The following is a 16,711-nucleotide window of genomic DNA, read 5'->3' on the forward strand; positions in this document are numbered from 1 at the left end:
ACTTCTTTGCTACTCTCTTTCTCTCTCTACTCTCTCACAATATTGGCAGAAGTCATTATAGAAGTCAACATTGAGAAAAAGAGCAGTGATACATCCTTATATAAATCATCAGAGGGCTTAATCAGAGATCTGGGCCTCTAGAGAGACTTGAATCTCATATCCATCAATGATAAAGCTGGCATTAGAAGGGAGTGAACTGTCACTCCCAGTGCTTTCTTTATAAATAGAGAGCAGTGGCTTATAGTTATCATTGAGGTTTCTGGCTTCATCTGCAGTATAGACCTCAGTGTTGGCCCACTGGTCTGCAGACCAGGAGTCATCTTCATTGTCAGAGCCTCACTCAGACCACTCTTGGAGCTCATCACTAGTGGGGCTGGAGGGTGGAGGATCAGCAACTCTAATTCAGTGGGCTTTATCAGTGGAGATTCCTGGGATTGGTCCTTCTTTCTCTTCATAATAAAGGTCTCCCTCTCCATCTTCATATAGTTCATAATATTCTGGTGAGGTGAGGCTCCACTCTACTGCTTGCTCTTCTTGAGCCCACTGTCTGGACTATACATTGTAATATACTTCATCATCTGCCTGTTGCTGGCAGTCAAGCTCCCTCTTCTCCTCATCCACTAACTTGTTAAGGATCCTTGGGTCATAGAGATCACTGGGGATTAAGGGGAGAGGGCTAGAGGCTGGAGGACTGAAACTTTTCTGAGAGATGACATACTTAGAGCCTCCTCCTGCAAGTCTTGCAATCTCATCAATAGAGTCCTGGGCACAGTCTCTAATGCCAGACTCATAGAGTGTGATAGAGAGTTCTGACAATAGTGACCCCTCAAAGAAGTTGTTGGAGAGGTCTTTGTCTTCATAGTTTGAGACCAAAGAGAGGTGTAGTGGGACTCAGAGATTTTAGAACCCTGTATTCATATGCTTATTATGTCTGCTAGCTGCTTGAAAGGGGTAGGTTGGTCATTGGGGTTCCTCTTCTTCTTAGGGCCCCCTTTATTTGTATGACTATGCCCAGCTTCAGGTACAGTTCCAGTCACAGGCTAAAAGGAGGCTCAGGCAGAGAGAGAGATATCTTGAAGGGAGAAATTGAGAGTGACATTTCTGAGGATCTATTAAATCTGTTGGAAGAATTGGTAGTGCTTGACTATCCAAGCTGAAATAGATTGATGTTTGCAGCAAAGTGTGATAATCACAAGTAAGCCTAGAAGTGTTCCAATGATAAAAGCTAATAGTTTAAAAAATTCATCAGTGAGATCAGTTGTTATTATGATTTCTTCACTTTTTTCTTTATTTCTTAGATATTAACTCCTATTTATGCTTAATCAGATCACCTAGGCCAGCATTTAGAACCATGGGACCACACTAGAACCATGCAAATGTTTTGATCAGCACAGCCTTTTACAATCTGAAACACAACACCACCCTGATGCAAGACAATTGGCCTATTGTAGGTAACCATGGCATTCAAGGACAATGAGTACTATAGCACAGACACTTACAATTAGCAGTACTATATTTATCAGAAAGATGAACAGTATATAAGTAGCATAGTTAATGCTATGTATCTCTAGTCTTGAACTATCCTTTATTCTACTGCTTTACCTCAAGTCAACTACTTGCATTGACCTTGGGATATAACATCTACAAACACATCAAGTGGACTTAAACATGATTGTACAAATATGATACAGCACTTATTTACCACATGTTATAGAGCACATATCACTCAGACCTAACAATTAGTTTGAGACTTCTATTTCTCTTTCTTCATGCCTATTACAAGTAAGAGAAACTGAATGTCTGCTATTAATATTACAACTTCCAATTCACTGATGACTTCTTCAAGCTTCTAGCTTCAATCATAAGAACTCTCTTAGGCTTATTAGCTGTTATCACCCTCTGCCACAGACATCAATCTATTTCAGCATGAGTAGTCAGGCACTACCAATCCTTCCAATAGATCCAACAGATACTACATAATATCACCCCTGACCTCTCTCTCTATGACATTCCTCCCTCTGCCAGAGCCTCCTTCCAGCCCAGAGCTGGAACCATATCCAAAGCTAAGCCTAGTCACTTAGATGAAAGAGGCCTTCAAGAAGAAGAAGAATCCTGACAACCAACCTATTCTCCTTGAGCAGCTTACTGATACAATCAGCATTCAAACACAGAATTCAGGAACCCATAGATTCTAGCACACCTGATCAATGAGAACCTCTCCAATGACCTCTCTGAGGAGTCACCATCCATCAACCCTTTTACTGTTCCTTATGAGTCCAGCATTGGAGACCATGTCTGAGACTCTATTTATAAGATTGCAAGACTTGCAGGAAGCAAGTTCACATATGTTACTCTCTGAGAAAGTCTCAGCCCCCCAGTCTCCAGCCCCATCTCTTCAACTTCTGACAACCTCTATGATACAAAGAGTTTAGATGAGTTGGCAGATGCAGAGGAGAGAGAGCTCAATCACCAGTGGCAAGCAGATGATGAAGCATATTACAATGCACAGTTCAGACAGCAAGCCAGAGAAGAACAGGCCATGGAGTGGAGACTCACCCCACCAGAATATTATAGGCTATATGAAGATAGAGAGGGAGACCTCTATTATAAAGGGAAAGGAGGCCTGATCTCAGCAACCACTAAAGAAGCCCAGCAGATCAGGATCACAGACCCATCACTCCTCAGTCCAGATGATGACTGATACTGGAAGTGGTCTGGAATAGTCTTCAACAGTGACAAAGACCCATGGGATACAGACTGATGGGCCATGGCTGAGGTCTACACAGCTGATGAGGCAAGAAATCTTGATGATGACTATGAGCCTCTGTCCCCCACCTATGAAGAAAGCACTGAGAGTAGCAGATCCCTCCCTTCTGATGCCAGCTCAATACTCAAGGAGTACAGAGTCTGAGTTTCTCCAGGAACTTGAGTCAGTAACAGAGCCCTCTGACAATTCCTTCATAGACATATCACTGTCCTCTTCCTCAATGAAGACTTCTACAACAACTTCTGCCAATATAGCAAGAGAGTGGAGAGAGAGTGTGTGTGACAAAGGAATAGTCAGGCTGAGAGAGCCAGACCCTCTCAACTCATTCAGCAGCCTGCTGCTTGGAATGACAGGGAGCTCCCTAGCAACCATTCAACCTCCCAAGGCAACTGCCAATCAACTCAATAAAGAGGACAGCAGGAAAGTCAGTGAGGACAGCAGAGATGAGGAGAATGATGTTCCTCAGAAGACTGACCTATGGTTCAAGTATGGACTAACAGATAAAGAAGAATTAAAAAGAACAATACAAGAGATGCAAATGGAGGAATTTAAGACACTATACTAGGAGAGGACAGTGACTCTATGGAAGGAAATTAGCTGGCTGATGACTCCTCTGGGGAGGAGGTACTCAGTCACTGATAACAAAGAAAAAAGATATATTTTGCAATATGCTGCTACTGACTGTGCTATTTATATTTACAATAGTATGCATCTAGAGAACCAACTAAAGGCCTTACCAGCCTTCTACTATGAGATGCAACCAATGCCAAGCTCTCTGCCAGAACCCCTGCAACAAGCTATCTATATAATACCATCTATTCAAACTACTTGGACCAGACTCTCTCAACTTATAACACCAAACTGAAAAGCCATCTATTGGTCTATTCAGCCTAAAGCCTAAGAGCTACTACAGCCTGTCAGATTCTGAAATCTATGGATCAACCAAGAAAGCCAACTCCTTGCCAGAGCTGAACAAGCCTTGACCTCTGAACCAACTGATGATGACTCTGAAGCCACACAGTTGGGTTTCACTATACAAGATGGGTGAATTATGCAGAAGGAAGCACCTCCTGAAGGAAGCCCCATAGCTAATGACCATTCCCTCCATTCTTTTTTCAGCTCTCCAGCAGAGTGGAAACAACCTCCATTTGAAGAATACCCTAATCCTATGACAGCTCTACTATAGAATGCTGCCATATTATAATGCAGGTCTGACTTTCTACAAATCCCCTAACTCTTCAAGGGCACATTAGATGATATTGATCACTTCTTGATTGACTGTGAATAATATTTCGAAGTGTACACAGCTTACTTGGAGTTGGATATGAACAAGGTCACCTTTACAGTGTCATACTTCAAAAGAAGACCAAGCAATGATGAATCCTGATCACTCTGACTCTATGATCCACTACTCAACAGCACTACCAATATCTGTCCTGGCCTATCTTTAAACAGATAGTCTAAGATAAATTCATCGATCTCACTATCCAGAAAGTCTACAAGAACAAGATAAAGAAACTCCACATAGGCAACAAAGTGACAAGTGAATACTTTGACAAACTGGAATGATTAGGAACATTGGCTGAGATATGAGAAAGCATTGAAGACAATAGGCAGATAGTTGAGTACCTCAAGATAGGGGTATCTCTATCCTATATCAGTATGATCTCTAACATTGGCATGAACATTCCAAAAGGCTATGAAGCCTGAAAAGCACAAATCATAGAGATAAACAAGGAGAGGCTGTGACAGAAGACAGCTAGCATTGAGATCACAATCGATCAGAAGAAGCCCTATCAGACAGAGAATGAGAAGAGTGCTGACAGAGGATATAATGCTAAGCCTAGCACTGCTATGACTTTGACATCTTCCTACACTGTGCAAAAGACAGGCACCAGGATGACATACACTAGCACTGGCAAACCAATAGACATTGACCATCTCAAAAAGGAAGACAAGTGCTTCAACTGTGATCAAAAGAACCACATGTTCAAGGATTGCCCAAAGAAAAAGTGCATGCAGGAGGATATCAGAGCACAGATAGCTGAGCTACAAAGAGAGGCCAAAGAAATGGATGACTCTGGATCAGATCTCAGAGTCAAGAAGATAAAAGATAGAGCCGATGAGTGAGTGATTTCACTTGGTCAGCCAAAAAGAACCATGGTGTGTCAATAGTAGCCATAGGTCAGACTCATATGCATTCTGTAGATATGACTATTTACAAGCATTTGAATATACTCTGAGTTTTATCACCTATCACCACATCCAAAGAATCATGACCAATGACTCAAATGCCTAAAGGCTGAACAGAGAGAGAGACTCCCACTAAGTAGCTCAAGCTCTTCAACACTGAATGGACTTGGCAAGCCATATGAGAAAAAAAAGAAAGGGTGATCATGACTCTCAAAGGCTGGATCCATCAGACCAGAACTGATGAGGCAGATCAGGCACTAGTAGAAGGGTTATGAAGGGCTGAGTGATCAAAGGCTCTAAAATAGTTGGATAAACTCTGAGGGCTAAAAAAGTTTATCTAATGACAGAAGATCCAGAGATGAGATCTCATGACAAAAGCATAAGTTCAAACCCTCATCAATCAGGCAGACTTTATGGTCACTGCCCTGATCGACAGTGGTTGCACAGAGAGTTCTATTAATCAGACTTTCATTGACAAGCATCATCTTCTGATCAAGACCACTGCCACTCTCATCCTGGTCTATAATACTGATAGCATCAAGAACCAAGCTAGATCAATCATTGAATATGTAGAACTTCAATTGATAATCAGAGACTATTTGAAGTAAATCAATCTGGCAGTCACTGAACTCAGCATAAAAGAACTATTCCTCAGACATGACTGGCTAATTCAGCACAACCCACTCATTAATTGGAAGACTGGATGAATTATCTTCATCTGATATTGCTGCTGAAAAACACTATTTACACTTCTCAATGCCAATCTGGAAGACAAGTGGGATGAGAAGATAGAAAATGAAGAAACTATCCTTGCAGTGGACTTCAAAGAAGTCCTGAAAGTATGGGCAGTTCATCATGCTAATGACCTTGCAGCCAAAGTGTATAAAGGAAAGAAGGAAAAGACATTTGAGGAGATGGTCTCAGAATGAGTGCAGGACTATCACAACCTTTTCACCAAAGAAAGTTTTGATGAACTACCCATCTCTAAACTGTGGGACCATGCAATCAAACTGATGCTGAACACTAATGCCAACCTGGACTGCAAGACATACCTGCTAAAACACTTCAAGCAGCAGGAACTCAACAAGTTCCTAGATGAGAATCTCACCAATGGAAGGATTAGACCATCAAAATCCCCAATGGTGTCACTGTTCTTCTTCATCAAAAAGAAGGATGGCAAACTCTGACTGGTGCAGGACTATCAACAGCTCAATAAAATGACCATCAAAAACTGTTACTCTTTACCTCTTATCTCAAAACTGATGAATAAGCTTCATAGAGCCAAGTTCTATACTAAATTAGATGTTCAGTGGGGATACAACAATGTGCAGATCAAAGAAGGGGATAAATTGAAGACCACTTTCAGAAAGAACCAAGGGCTATTCAAACTGACAGTCATATTCTTTGGGCTAACCAATTCTCCTGCCACTTTCCAGTGAATGATGAATGACATCTTCAAAGATCTCATTGCCACTGAAAAGATAATGATCTATCTCAATGACATTCTGATAATGTCACAAGACAGAGAAAAGCACTGATGACTCATATATCAGATACTCAAGCTGATAAGAAAGAATAAGCTTTTTCTTAAAGCCAAAAAGTGTAAGTTTGAGATATTAGAGATAGAATACTTAGGAGTCATCATTAGCAAGAAGAGCATCTGAATGGATCTGATCAAAGTAGCTGAAATTACAGAATGGCCAGAACTGACCAAGAAGAAGGAATTCCAATCATTCCTTGGCTTCACTAACTTCTACTGTCAGTTCATATGGGACTATAGCAAAATCATCCAGCCAATGACCCAACTCACCAGAAATGCCCTCTGAACCTGGAGACTATCACAGCAATTGGCATTTGATGAGCTCAAATGACAACTGGCAGAGGATGTAATTCTAGCAATTTCCAGCTAGGACAAGAGGTTCAAAGTCAAAGCAGACTCTAGCAAAGGAGCCATAGGAGTGGTATTGTCCCAAGAACAGGATAGCAAATAGAGACCAGTCACATTTCTTTTCAAAGCACTAACAACAACAGAAGGAAATTATAAAATCTATGACAAAGAACTTCTAACTATCATGCTCACCTTAGCAGAATGATAACATTATCTCATGAGAGCAACCAAAACTTCAAAGTGTGGACTGATCATCAAAACCTCCAATATTTCCAACTCTCTCAGAAGCTTAACTGGCAATAAGCATAATGGGTGATAGAATTATCTGAATACCATTACACTCTTTATCACAAAGCAGATTCAGCAAACAAGAAGGCCAATCTGCTTAGCTGAAGAGCCAACTATGACCAAAGGGGGAAAGACAACAAGGAAGTAGTGCTTCTTAAACTAGAGCACTTTTGAGCTATGATAATGCTGATAGAAGAAGAAATACATGACAAGATCTGCAGTGCTATATAGCAACCCAATCTGTGGGATCAAGAAATTGCAACTTCCTTGAACTATAAACATGGCATATTCTGGTCTAATAACCTTCTCTTCTATGATGGCTGACTCTATATTTCTCAAGACTGAGCACTACAAGGGGAAATCATAGTGATGAGCCATGACCATACCATAGTAGGACACTCAGAGATTGCCAAAACAAGAAAGTTGATACTAAGAGAGTATTGGTGGCTGAAGATGATGAAGGATATTGAGAGGTATGTCAAGGGATACAAAGTGTGCCAAAGAACCAAGGCCACAACCAGGTGACATGCCTCATCATTACATCTGAACAAAATCTCAATACAACTATGGATTCATATTTTGGTCAACATAATCATGGGGTTGCCAGACTGTAATGGCTATGACACCATTATCATCATAGTCAACCAATTCTCTAAAGTGATCATCCTAATTGCATATTCAACAGAACTGTCCTCAGAAGGATAGGCAAAAATACTCTATGATGAGATCTATACTAAATATAGTATACCTCAAGTCATCATTTCAGACTGAGGACTACAATTCATCTTCAAATTCATTGATGACTTGTATCAACTGCTCAACATTCACTGCAATGCATCTACAGTCTACCACTCATAGACTGATGAAGAGGATTTGTGCACACACAATGTGAAAACAGATACAGCAGAGTGTTATCCACTGACCACACTCACACCAATACACACACACAAAACTCTTAGTTCATGAGGGGATTATAATGCAATGAAAGTAGCAATCAACAAATATAATTGTCCTCTTCAATGAGATCACAGTGTGTGAACAGTAATAGTGCACTTACAACAGTCTGAGGTCTCTCTAAGCCTCAAAGCTTTTCATTTTATCAGAACAAGAGGTGGCAACTGGTGTTGCTGGGCCTCAAGGCAAAGGGTACTGCAGCTCAATACAATATATCAAAACACTCTCACAAAACTCTCCAAAAAGTCCTAAGCACAGCTCAGATCAACTCAAAATCCTTAACACACACAATACATGACTCAAGGCTTTGTGCTCTAAGCAAAAACCAATCACAAACACATCCACAAGTGCCAAAGAGCACAGATCTCTGTTCACAAGCTTCCAAACCAATCATAGACCCACAGGATTCAAATCTATGCAATCCAGAGACACAAAACACAATAAAACATTGTCTGACAGACCAAAAGGTTTGAACCTCTGCCACCTGTAGCACCATGCATCACAAATACCTCAAAAACTCAAGATGATACCCTTCAGACACCACTCTCTTATTCTCAGGTTAGAGCACAATCTAAAACCTCTTATCAAACTGAGCTTAAGTCCTTCATGAGCTTCAATGCCTCACTTAATTCTCACAGCTCTCTCAAAGATATTCAATAATACATTTATTCTCTTACCCAAAGTTACTAACACAAACCCAGAGCTTAGAGTGCAAGGCTTTCTGTGCCCAATACACTGCAACTGTAGAGGTCGGAAACTTGTCCTCTACTCATACAATACCATATTTAAATACTCTACTATGATACTTACTAATACAATCCTACTATGGTATCCTCAAAGTGCAAGACTCTGTGCCAGATCCTGCAGGTATTATTCACATGCATATCACAGTCACCACACTTATTCTCTTCTGGACAAGGACTGTGCCCACTGTTTCTTCACTAGCTGACATCAGCTAGCTGGCCTCACTAGGTCTGCTCACTTTCTTATTTCTCCAGTGACATCTCTAACAGCAGTAAACTGTTTCAGACCCCTGGAGTTATCTCTCATGCTAGGAGTCAGCCACAATGGCTATGTTCTACTTTCCTATGTCCAGCCAGTCATTTTATCTGACTCACCAAAGGTGCTATTTCTCAGTATGATGCAGAGTCCCTCACTGTGTTATGCATGCTAAGGCACTGTAAGTATGTGCATAAGGCTCAGAGCAGTATATGCATTATTCATTTCTGAGGTAATATTCCTCTACTTATTACTTTGTTGTCATCATTCTATTTCTCTATTCAATACCCATTTACTCAGATATCTTTCTTTGAGCCTCAGTTCTCTGTTCTAAAGCATGTCCCATCAGTGCATCAATGGCTGTGCATCTTTGATCAATATGATCAGAATTGCTGATCATATTTCGATCATAGTCTTTTTATTTTTAGCATATCCTCTCATAATAGTATTGGTGCATTCAGGGCCAAGTGCTGAGATGTCACATGCAGCCTAACCCCTCTGGTATTAGTCTGTTACTAGGCCATGCACTCTGCTTATTGTTACTTCAGTTTAGCATTATGATAGCTAGGTTTCTGTGTGCTCTAGTCCTATTTTCTGTTATATGCTTACTGGACTGGAATGCAGTCCATGTATTCGCAATTTTTGCAATTTTACATGCCTGAACATAGAGAGAGCATGTCACCAATAACTAAATGGAGTGCATCAATCAAGAGATTGAAAAATATCTTCAAATATTCATCAATTACTGACAAGACAATTGGACAGAGTGGCTAGCACTTGCAGTCTTTCAACATAACAACTGAGTCCATTCTGCCACTGGTAAAACACTATTCTTCATAAACTATAAATGACACCCAAACATATCAAAAACCACATAAATTCATATGACCACTTCTGCTTCCACAGACTTCACTGCCAGTATGGCAAAAATTCACATTGAAATAGAGACTGCCTTCCAAAAGGCCACCAACACAATGAAATCCTAATATAATATACATAAACTCTCCACACACTCATACCATGTAAACAACAAAGTTTGGCTGGATATCACAAACCTACATCTACTATGCCCTAAACAAAAACTCAACAATAAATGTACAGGCTTCTTCACAATTACAGCAAAGATCAGAGCTTCTGCATATAAACTCTGACTCCCACAATATTAGTGAATCTATAATGTGTTCAATAAAGCCCTGCTGACTCCATTCATTGCTCCTGTGTTCCTAAATCAAGAATGACCACCACTACCATCACCACCAGATCTGATTGATGATAATGAACATTATGAAGTCAATCAGATACTAAATCACAAGACCCAATGAGTCAAAGCTCAAGGCAGAGGCATGAAAACAACTGTTGACTATCTAGTCAGCTGAAAGGGATACAGGCCAGAATCAAACCAATGAGTAAATGAATGACACATGAATGCTAATGATACAATCTATGACTACAAACTATCACTAAATTGACCACAATAATGGTCAATGTCTTTATAAATCTATAAAGAAGAAAGGCAGGTTATCTGCATCTGGAATCTCTAAACTTATCCTTAATTTAAGCTATCAGGACAATAGTCTTAAGAAGAGGGTAATGTTATAATTTTTTCACTTTTTCCTTCATTTCTTGGATATTAACCTCTATTTATGCTTAGTCAGGGCACTTAGGCCAGCACTTAGAACTATGGGACTACACTAGGACCATGCAAATGTTTTGATCAGTATAGCCCTTTATGATCTGAAACACAACACTGCTTCAATGCAAGACAATTAGCCTATTGTAGATAACCATGGCACTTAAGAACAATGAGTATTATAGCACAGACACTTACAATTAGCAGTACTATATTTATCAGAAAGACAAATGGTATATAAGTAGCATAGTTAATGCCATATATCCCTAGTCTCAAACTATTCTTTATTTTACCACTTTACCTCGAGTCAACTACTTGTATTGATCTTGGAACATAACATCTACAAACACATCAAATAGACTTAAGCATGATTGTACAAACATGATACAGTACTTATTTATCACATGTTATAGAGCATATGTCACTCAGACCTAACAGTTGTAATGATATTGATGGCAGACATTTGGTTTCCTTCACTCATGATAGGCATAAGGAAAGGGAAATAGAAGTCTCAAACTAATTGTTAGAGCCAAATGACATATGTCCAATATCACATGGTAAATAGACACTGTATCACATTCATACAATTATGCCTAAGTTCAAATATATGATGTGTGTGGATGTTATATCTCAAGGTCTATGTAAGTAGACTTGAGTAAATGGATATGATAAAGAATAGTTCAAGACTAGGGATACATGACACTGTCTACACTACTTATATACCTCTAGGTCTGTTGCTAAATATACTACTACTAATCATGAGTGTCTGTGCTATAGTACTTGTTGTCTTAGTAAGTTGATGTTATTTACAAGAGGTCTGTTGTACTATTGTCAGGGCATTGCTACAAGTTGAGAGACAATGGCTGATTGCACTGACCAAGCCTGTCCCATGGTTCTAAGCACTGATATAGATGCTTTGACTAAGCATAAATAGGGGTTAATACTGTGAAAATGAGAATAAAAGTGGAAAAATTGTAACAGCCTGCTCTAAAGCAATTGGAGATAATTGTCTTGAAGAGGGGGTAATGTCATGATTTTTATCTTTAATCATGGCCCACTGATGCTTAATAAGCTGACACTTATAAATCTCTGACCAAACCCAACTATGAGTCAATCTAGACCATGGAGAAATCTTGTGATAATCAGATAGAGCTATAGATGATGAGACTATGACAATACAATAACTATGCTTTACTCATTGATACACAATAGACACTCAGAAACAGCATGTCAACAGTCACTATCTCATGTCTTCTTCATAATAGTGTTGGTCATTGAACAAAGTAAATAAGGCACTGAGAACATTCATTGTTCTTACTGCCTATTGTTTTAGATTATTGTATCTTTTTAGAGCAGTGGCAATTAGTGCCACTGAGACTGATCTAGTATATAAGTAGAGTACTTTTCATACAGATGCCTCAGTCCATTATGCTATGACATACAAAAGACTGAGTTTATCTACAGACTGGATTCTAAAAAATAGGTACTATGACACTTGATAAACTCACTATAGCAATGGCCTAACAGAACAACAATGATGCCTGAAAGCAAGAGTGCAGTCATTGTCACTCAAACAATGAGTAGGAGATATGGAAACCAGACAATAGTTGCTTGTAGAATGAAGAGCTCTCTAGACAGTATTTAAGACAGTAGCATACACTGATATACCTCAGTTTTGAGCTAAGGTTTAATACATCTACTAAACTCTCTAATCATCTGGTGTGACTATTTCTGCCAACTTGACAGATATACTCTATCAGCCATCTGAACTCATCCCTTTTATCATCATCATCTATTTCATCATTCTCATCATTCTTCAGTATCAACAACAGCACTCAGAAGCAGACCTTGATGGAAGTGGTGCCAGACATTTGTGATTGTTTGGTAGTAGCATAACAATCTCCTGAACTTCTCAGTTAGGTAGAAATTACTAGAATAAGTGTAGATTAGCATAAATATAAAAGTCAATGGGCAAACTCCTCAGGAGTTTGTAACTCAAAGACTAAAGGTCTGTAAGCATTGTACTGAGGTATATCTTATCTACAACACCTTGGTCTTTTGGAATCAATCATCCAAGCTCTCAGCTGCTGGTCATTAAAGGCCTGGACCACTTACATTTGAGAACACCCTGCATTAATCCATCACCTTGAGCATCTTTTACTTGCAGCCCATTCATATTTCCTCAAACCACCTCCATCCTCCACACTCATCATCAGCATTATAGCTGTTTGTATGCTATAATGGATCAAGGGGCTCAGTGGGTCCCAAGCCTCTCTTTATAGCTATTTGTCTTTCTTATCTCAAGTGAGCTGTAGAGGCAAGGTATCGAAGTCATCAACAGGTGACTGCTAGTAATGTAAAAGTTTAGTAAAAGTATCGGGCCGTAGGCCGACTCGTAACGCAGATGCACGGATGTTGCCGCTTGCATTAATTATTTGACATGAAGGTATATATAAGTGTAACCTTGACTTTGGCCACTCTGACCGACACGTTGAGCACATACTAATTGCCTAAATTGTCGTAGCCTGTTCAGAACTGTTTGAGCACTTGTCATGTCGACATACAACTGCTTGGGTATGTAGTTCCCGTCTTTCGTTCACCGACTTTCCCAATGTTACAACAGAATACCCATACGCGAACAGCGTCATGTCTGAGGAATACGTTTCCTGTCGAGTCGCATCCACCGACGGGCATCTTTTACGTCAAGGTATGCCTATTTCCTCCAAGATATGTGCGCCTGTTTCCACTGTCTTTTAGGCTACATCGACAAGTGTGGTGCCTCTACCTCCACGTACCACCACCCCGTCAAGTCTGTTGCTGCCAGTACGTGCCGCGGCCCTTCTTCATTTCCTCGACTCCGTTTCATTGCTCTCCTAGTCCCCTTGCACCTCCCCTTTCCTCCCAGCATTATCACGGCCCAAACGCCGTGCGACGTCGACAGTACGTCTCTGCTTCACATTTTCAAATGACCTGTCTCATCACAAGGTGCAGAACCCTTTTCTTGGTCCCAGGAATACCCAATGTCCGCCGTTTCGCCACACTTCTCTCTTGACGAAATGGGAGCCTGGTCTCCCTTCATTTCACTATCCTCCGAGATGACCCCAGATCGTGAGTATGGTATCTGTGCTGAGATCATGTCACCCTTCTCATAGAGGTCTTGTAGTGCTCTTCTCCTCGCCTTCAGCATCGGACGACTGTCCAAACGTGTTTGACATTCAATTCGGACGTTCCTTGCATCAGCAACAAAAGCAGCGGGAGCGATCTCAAGAGCCACAGCCCCCACCCCAATTCCCCGAACAGGTCTCCCCTCCTCAACTCCGAACTCCACCGACCGTCACCAAGTCCAATATTAAGACTTCTCCATCTTCTCAAGAAAACGCTTCCCCACGCCGCCGCCACCCATGCCTCATCCCCGGATGCCTGAGGCGTTTCACAAGTCAGTATACGCTCAAAGCACATATGCAGGCACACAAACCCAAGCCTCGCGTATCGTTCGTATGCACGCTCGGTTGCGGGGAGCGGTTTTCTAGACAACACGATCGGCTCAGACACGAAGTGGCGAAGCACAACAAGGTCTGCGAGTTTTCGTGCGAGGCATGTGGGCGGTTTTTCTCCATGGCCAAGACGCTGGGCAACCATAAATGTCCTGTAGCACAAGGTGGAACGAGATGGGTCAATAATTAGCGACGATTCTCTTCTTTTGTGTATTTTTAGGTGCTTTCGGGTGTGCACAGATGGAACAAACGCTTTCGAACTCTTGTCATGTGTTTGCCTCGCAGTTTGTGCGTATACGATGCACAGGACGCCACATTCAACGTGAAAGGTGACCTTACTACTACGGGTATTCCATTATGAGATGGGTGTCATCAAGTCTGACAATACTTTTTACTTGGTTCCCCTCATCCGCTTCTTCTGATCCAAGACAGCCTTTCTCAGACGTATCGCCTTGGGGGTAACTTCTACAAGTTCATCATCAGCCATATATGCAATACTCTCCTCAAGGGACATGATTCTCGGACTCGCGATGACAAGCTTCTCATCCGCACCTGCCGCCCGGATGTTGGTGAGCTTCTTCTTCTCGCAAGGGTTCACGTATAAATCTGATGCCTTGGAACATTCGCCAATGACCATACCGGGATAGACGTTGGTCGTTGGGTGAATGAACATGATTCCGCGAGCTTGCAGAGGCGCGATGGCGTAGGCAGAGGACTCGCCTAGGGACATGGAGATGAGAGAGCCGTTGCGTCCTGTGTCAATGGAGCCCTTGTACGGCATGTAGCCTAGGAATATGTGGTTGAGAGTACTGTATTTAGATTCAGCAAAACGAACAACAGAAACGATCCGGATCTTACCCTTCGCCATGGACATCGTTTTTAAATTCTCCGGCCATATAGCCAAGCAGACCACGAGCAGGTACCTCCATCTCAATCCTCATGAACCCTGGCTCTGCCGGCTCGTAGTTTTTCATCTCGCCTTTCCGCATTGTAAGCTTTTGGATGACCGTACCCGCCCACTCCTCCTTGACGATTATAACGCAATCCTCGATAGGTTCCAGTTTCTGGCCGGGGTTATCCGGATCAGGAATCATAACAGCCTTGGGCGGGCCAATCGTAAACTCAAAGCCTTCACGACGAAGCGTCTCAAAGAGGACACCAAGATGTAAAACGCCACGACCACGGAGTTCCAACGACTCAGCTGTCAAGCCGGGTAGAACGCGTAGTGCAACATTAGTCTCGGCCTCACGCAGCAGACGTTCACGAATAACCTGACTGGTCAATTTGCTGCCTTCCTTGCCAGCCACTGGACTGTCGTTGGGGTAGATACGGACGGAGATCGTCGGAGGGTCGATGGGAGTTGTCTTGAGAGGTTTAACGTCCTCTCCTGGGCTAACGAGACTGACATTGACGCCGCCGATGCCTGCCTGAATCTTTATACCAGCAATAGAGACGATCTCCCCTGCAGCGGCGACATCGCGCTCCACCCTCTCTAGACCAGCACGAGAGAATATCTTCTTGACTTTTCCTTCCCCGACTTTGCTGCCTTCTGCATCGAGCGCCCAGAGTGTGTCGCCCACGCGTAGCTGACCTGACTGTATGCGCCCTAGATAGAGCATTCCAACATATGAGTCGCTTTCTATCTGAACGGTGAGCATGGAAAAGGGACCGTCAGAGGAGAGATGTGTTGGAGGCGGGACCTGGGAGAGGATCAAATCAAAGAGTGGTTCCATATTGCCGTTTGTCGGGGGCGGTGGGGGTTGATCAAAGGTAGCCCAGCCCTCCTTTGCAGAGGCATATAGGACGGGGTACTCCATCTGGTCGTCGGACGCGCCAAGGGTTGCAAAAAGGTCAAAGAGGTCGCTCTCCACCTGAGCGGGACGACTGGTGGGACGGTCAGCCTTGTTGAGTACTACCAGAGACCTAAACGAGTCAGCTAGAGCACCGAGAAGATGATGAAAAGACAGACTTGAGTCCCCTTGCTAATGCTTTGCCTAATACGAAACGAGTCTGTGTCATTGGTCCCTCTGTAGCATCCACGACGAGCGCTACGCCATCGACCATACTGAGAACACGCTCGACTTCTCCTCCAAAATCTGCGTGACCAGGCGTATCTACAATGTTTATGAGATTATCGCGGTATTTGATGCTAGTACACTTGGACAGAATGGTGATGCCGCGTTCCTTTTCGAGATCGTTCGAGTCCATGACGCGATCCGTGGGTGGTTCATTGGTGCCTACAACGGCAGAGGGAGAAAGGGTACCGGACTGACGAAGGAGCTGGTCAACGAGCGTAGTCTTGCCATGGTCGACTGAAAAAAGGTCGCATATAGTTGGCGTAATAACTGGCAGCACGTACCATGGGCTATGATAGCAATATTCCGTATGTTTTCAGTGGCATAACAGCGCCGAAATGACAGAGAAAAAGGCCTTGCGATTACAGGCAACCGCAGAAAGGCATTTCGAAGCATTTGGGGGGTCAAAGGCAAGGGAAATAT

At 42.2% G+C, this 16,711-nt stretch overlaps 2 protein-coding genes across 2 annotated transcripts; one reads left to right on the top strand and one right to left on the bottom strand.

Moving 5' to 3' along the window:
• Positions 1-13,408: 13,408 nt before the first annotated feature.
• BT62DRAFT_948286 (uncharacterized protein) lies at positions 13,409-14,691 on the top strand. Its single transcript, XM_043188061.1, has 5 exons — positions 13,409-13,426; positions 13,477-13,542; positions 13,597-13,659; positions 13,711-13,827; positions 13,883-14,691. The coding sequence occupies exons 4-5, from the start codon at positions 13,740-13,742 to the stop codon at positions 14,401-14,403; spliced, it is 609 nt and encodes a 202-aa protein (XP_043040784.1). The 5' UTR covers positions 13,409-13,426; positions 13,477-13,542; positions 13,597-13,659; positions 13,711-13,739; the 3' UTR covers positions 14,404-14,691.
• On the bottom strand, positions 14,605-16,684 carry BT62DRAFT_892684 (GTP-binding protein TypA; the record flags this gene model as incomplete). The annotated part of the gene is made up of 4 exons (XM_043183114.1): positions 14,605-15,022; positions 15,072-16,136; positions 16,183-16,525; positions 16,573-16,684. The coding sequence occupies 4 exons, from the start codon at positions 16,682-16,684 to the stop codon at positions 14,605-14,607; spliced, it is 1,938 nt and encodes a 645-aa protein (XP_043040785.1).
• Positions 16,685-16,711: the final 27 nt, after the last annotated feature.

Source organism: Guyanagaster necrorhizus (genome assembly GCF_019112545.1).
Source record: "Guyanagaster necrorhizus MCA 3950 unplaced genomic scaffold BT62scaffold_10, whole genome shotgun sequence".
Taxonomy (NCBI): Eukaryota; Fungi; Basidiomycota; class Agaricomycetes; order Agaricales; family Physalacriaceae; genus Guyanagaster; species Guyanagaster necrorhizus.

Bases quoted from the DNA above. Each gene is read 5' to 3' on its own strand.
- BT62DRAFT_948286 (XM_043188061.1), top strand. From the start codon at position 13,740: ATGTCCGCCGTTTCGCCACACTTCTCTCTTGACGAAATGGGAGCCTGG. The intron at 13,828-13,882 runs GTGAGTATGGTA...GAGGTCTTGTAG, and splicing joins CTCCGAGATGACCCCAGATC to TGCTCTTCTCCTCGCCTTCA.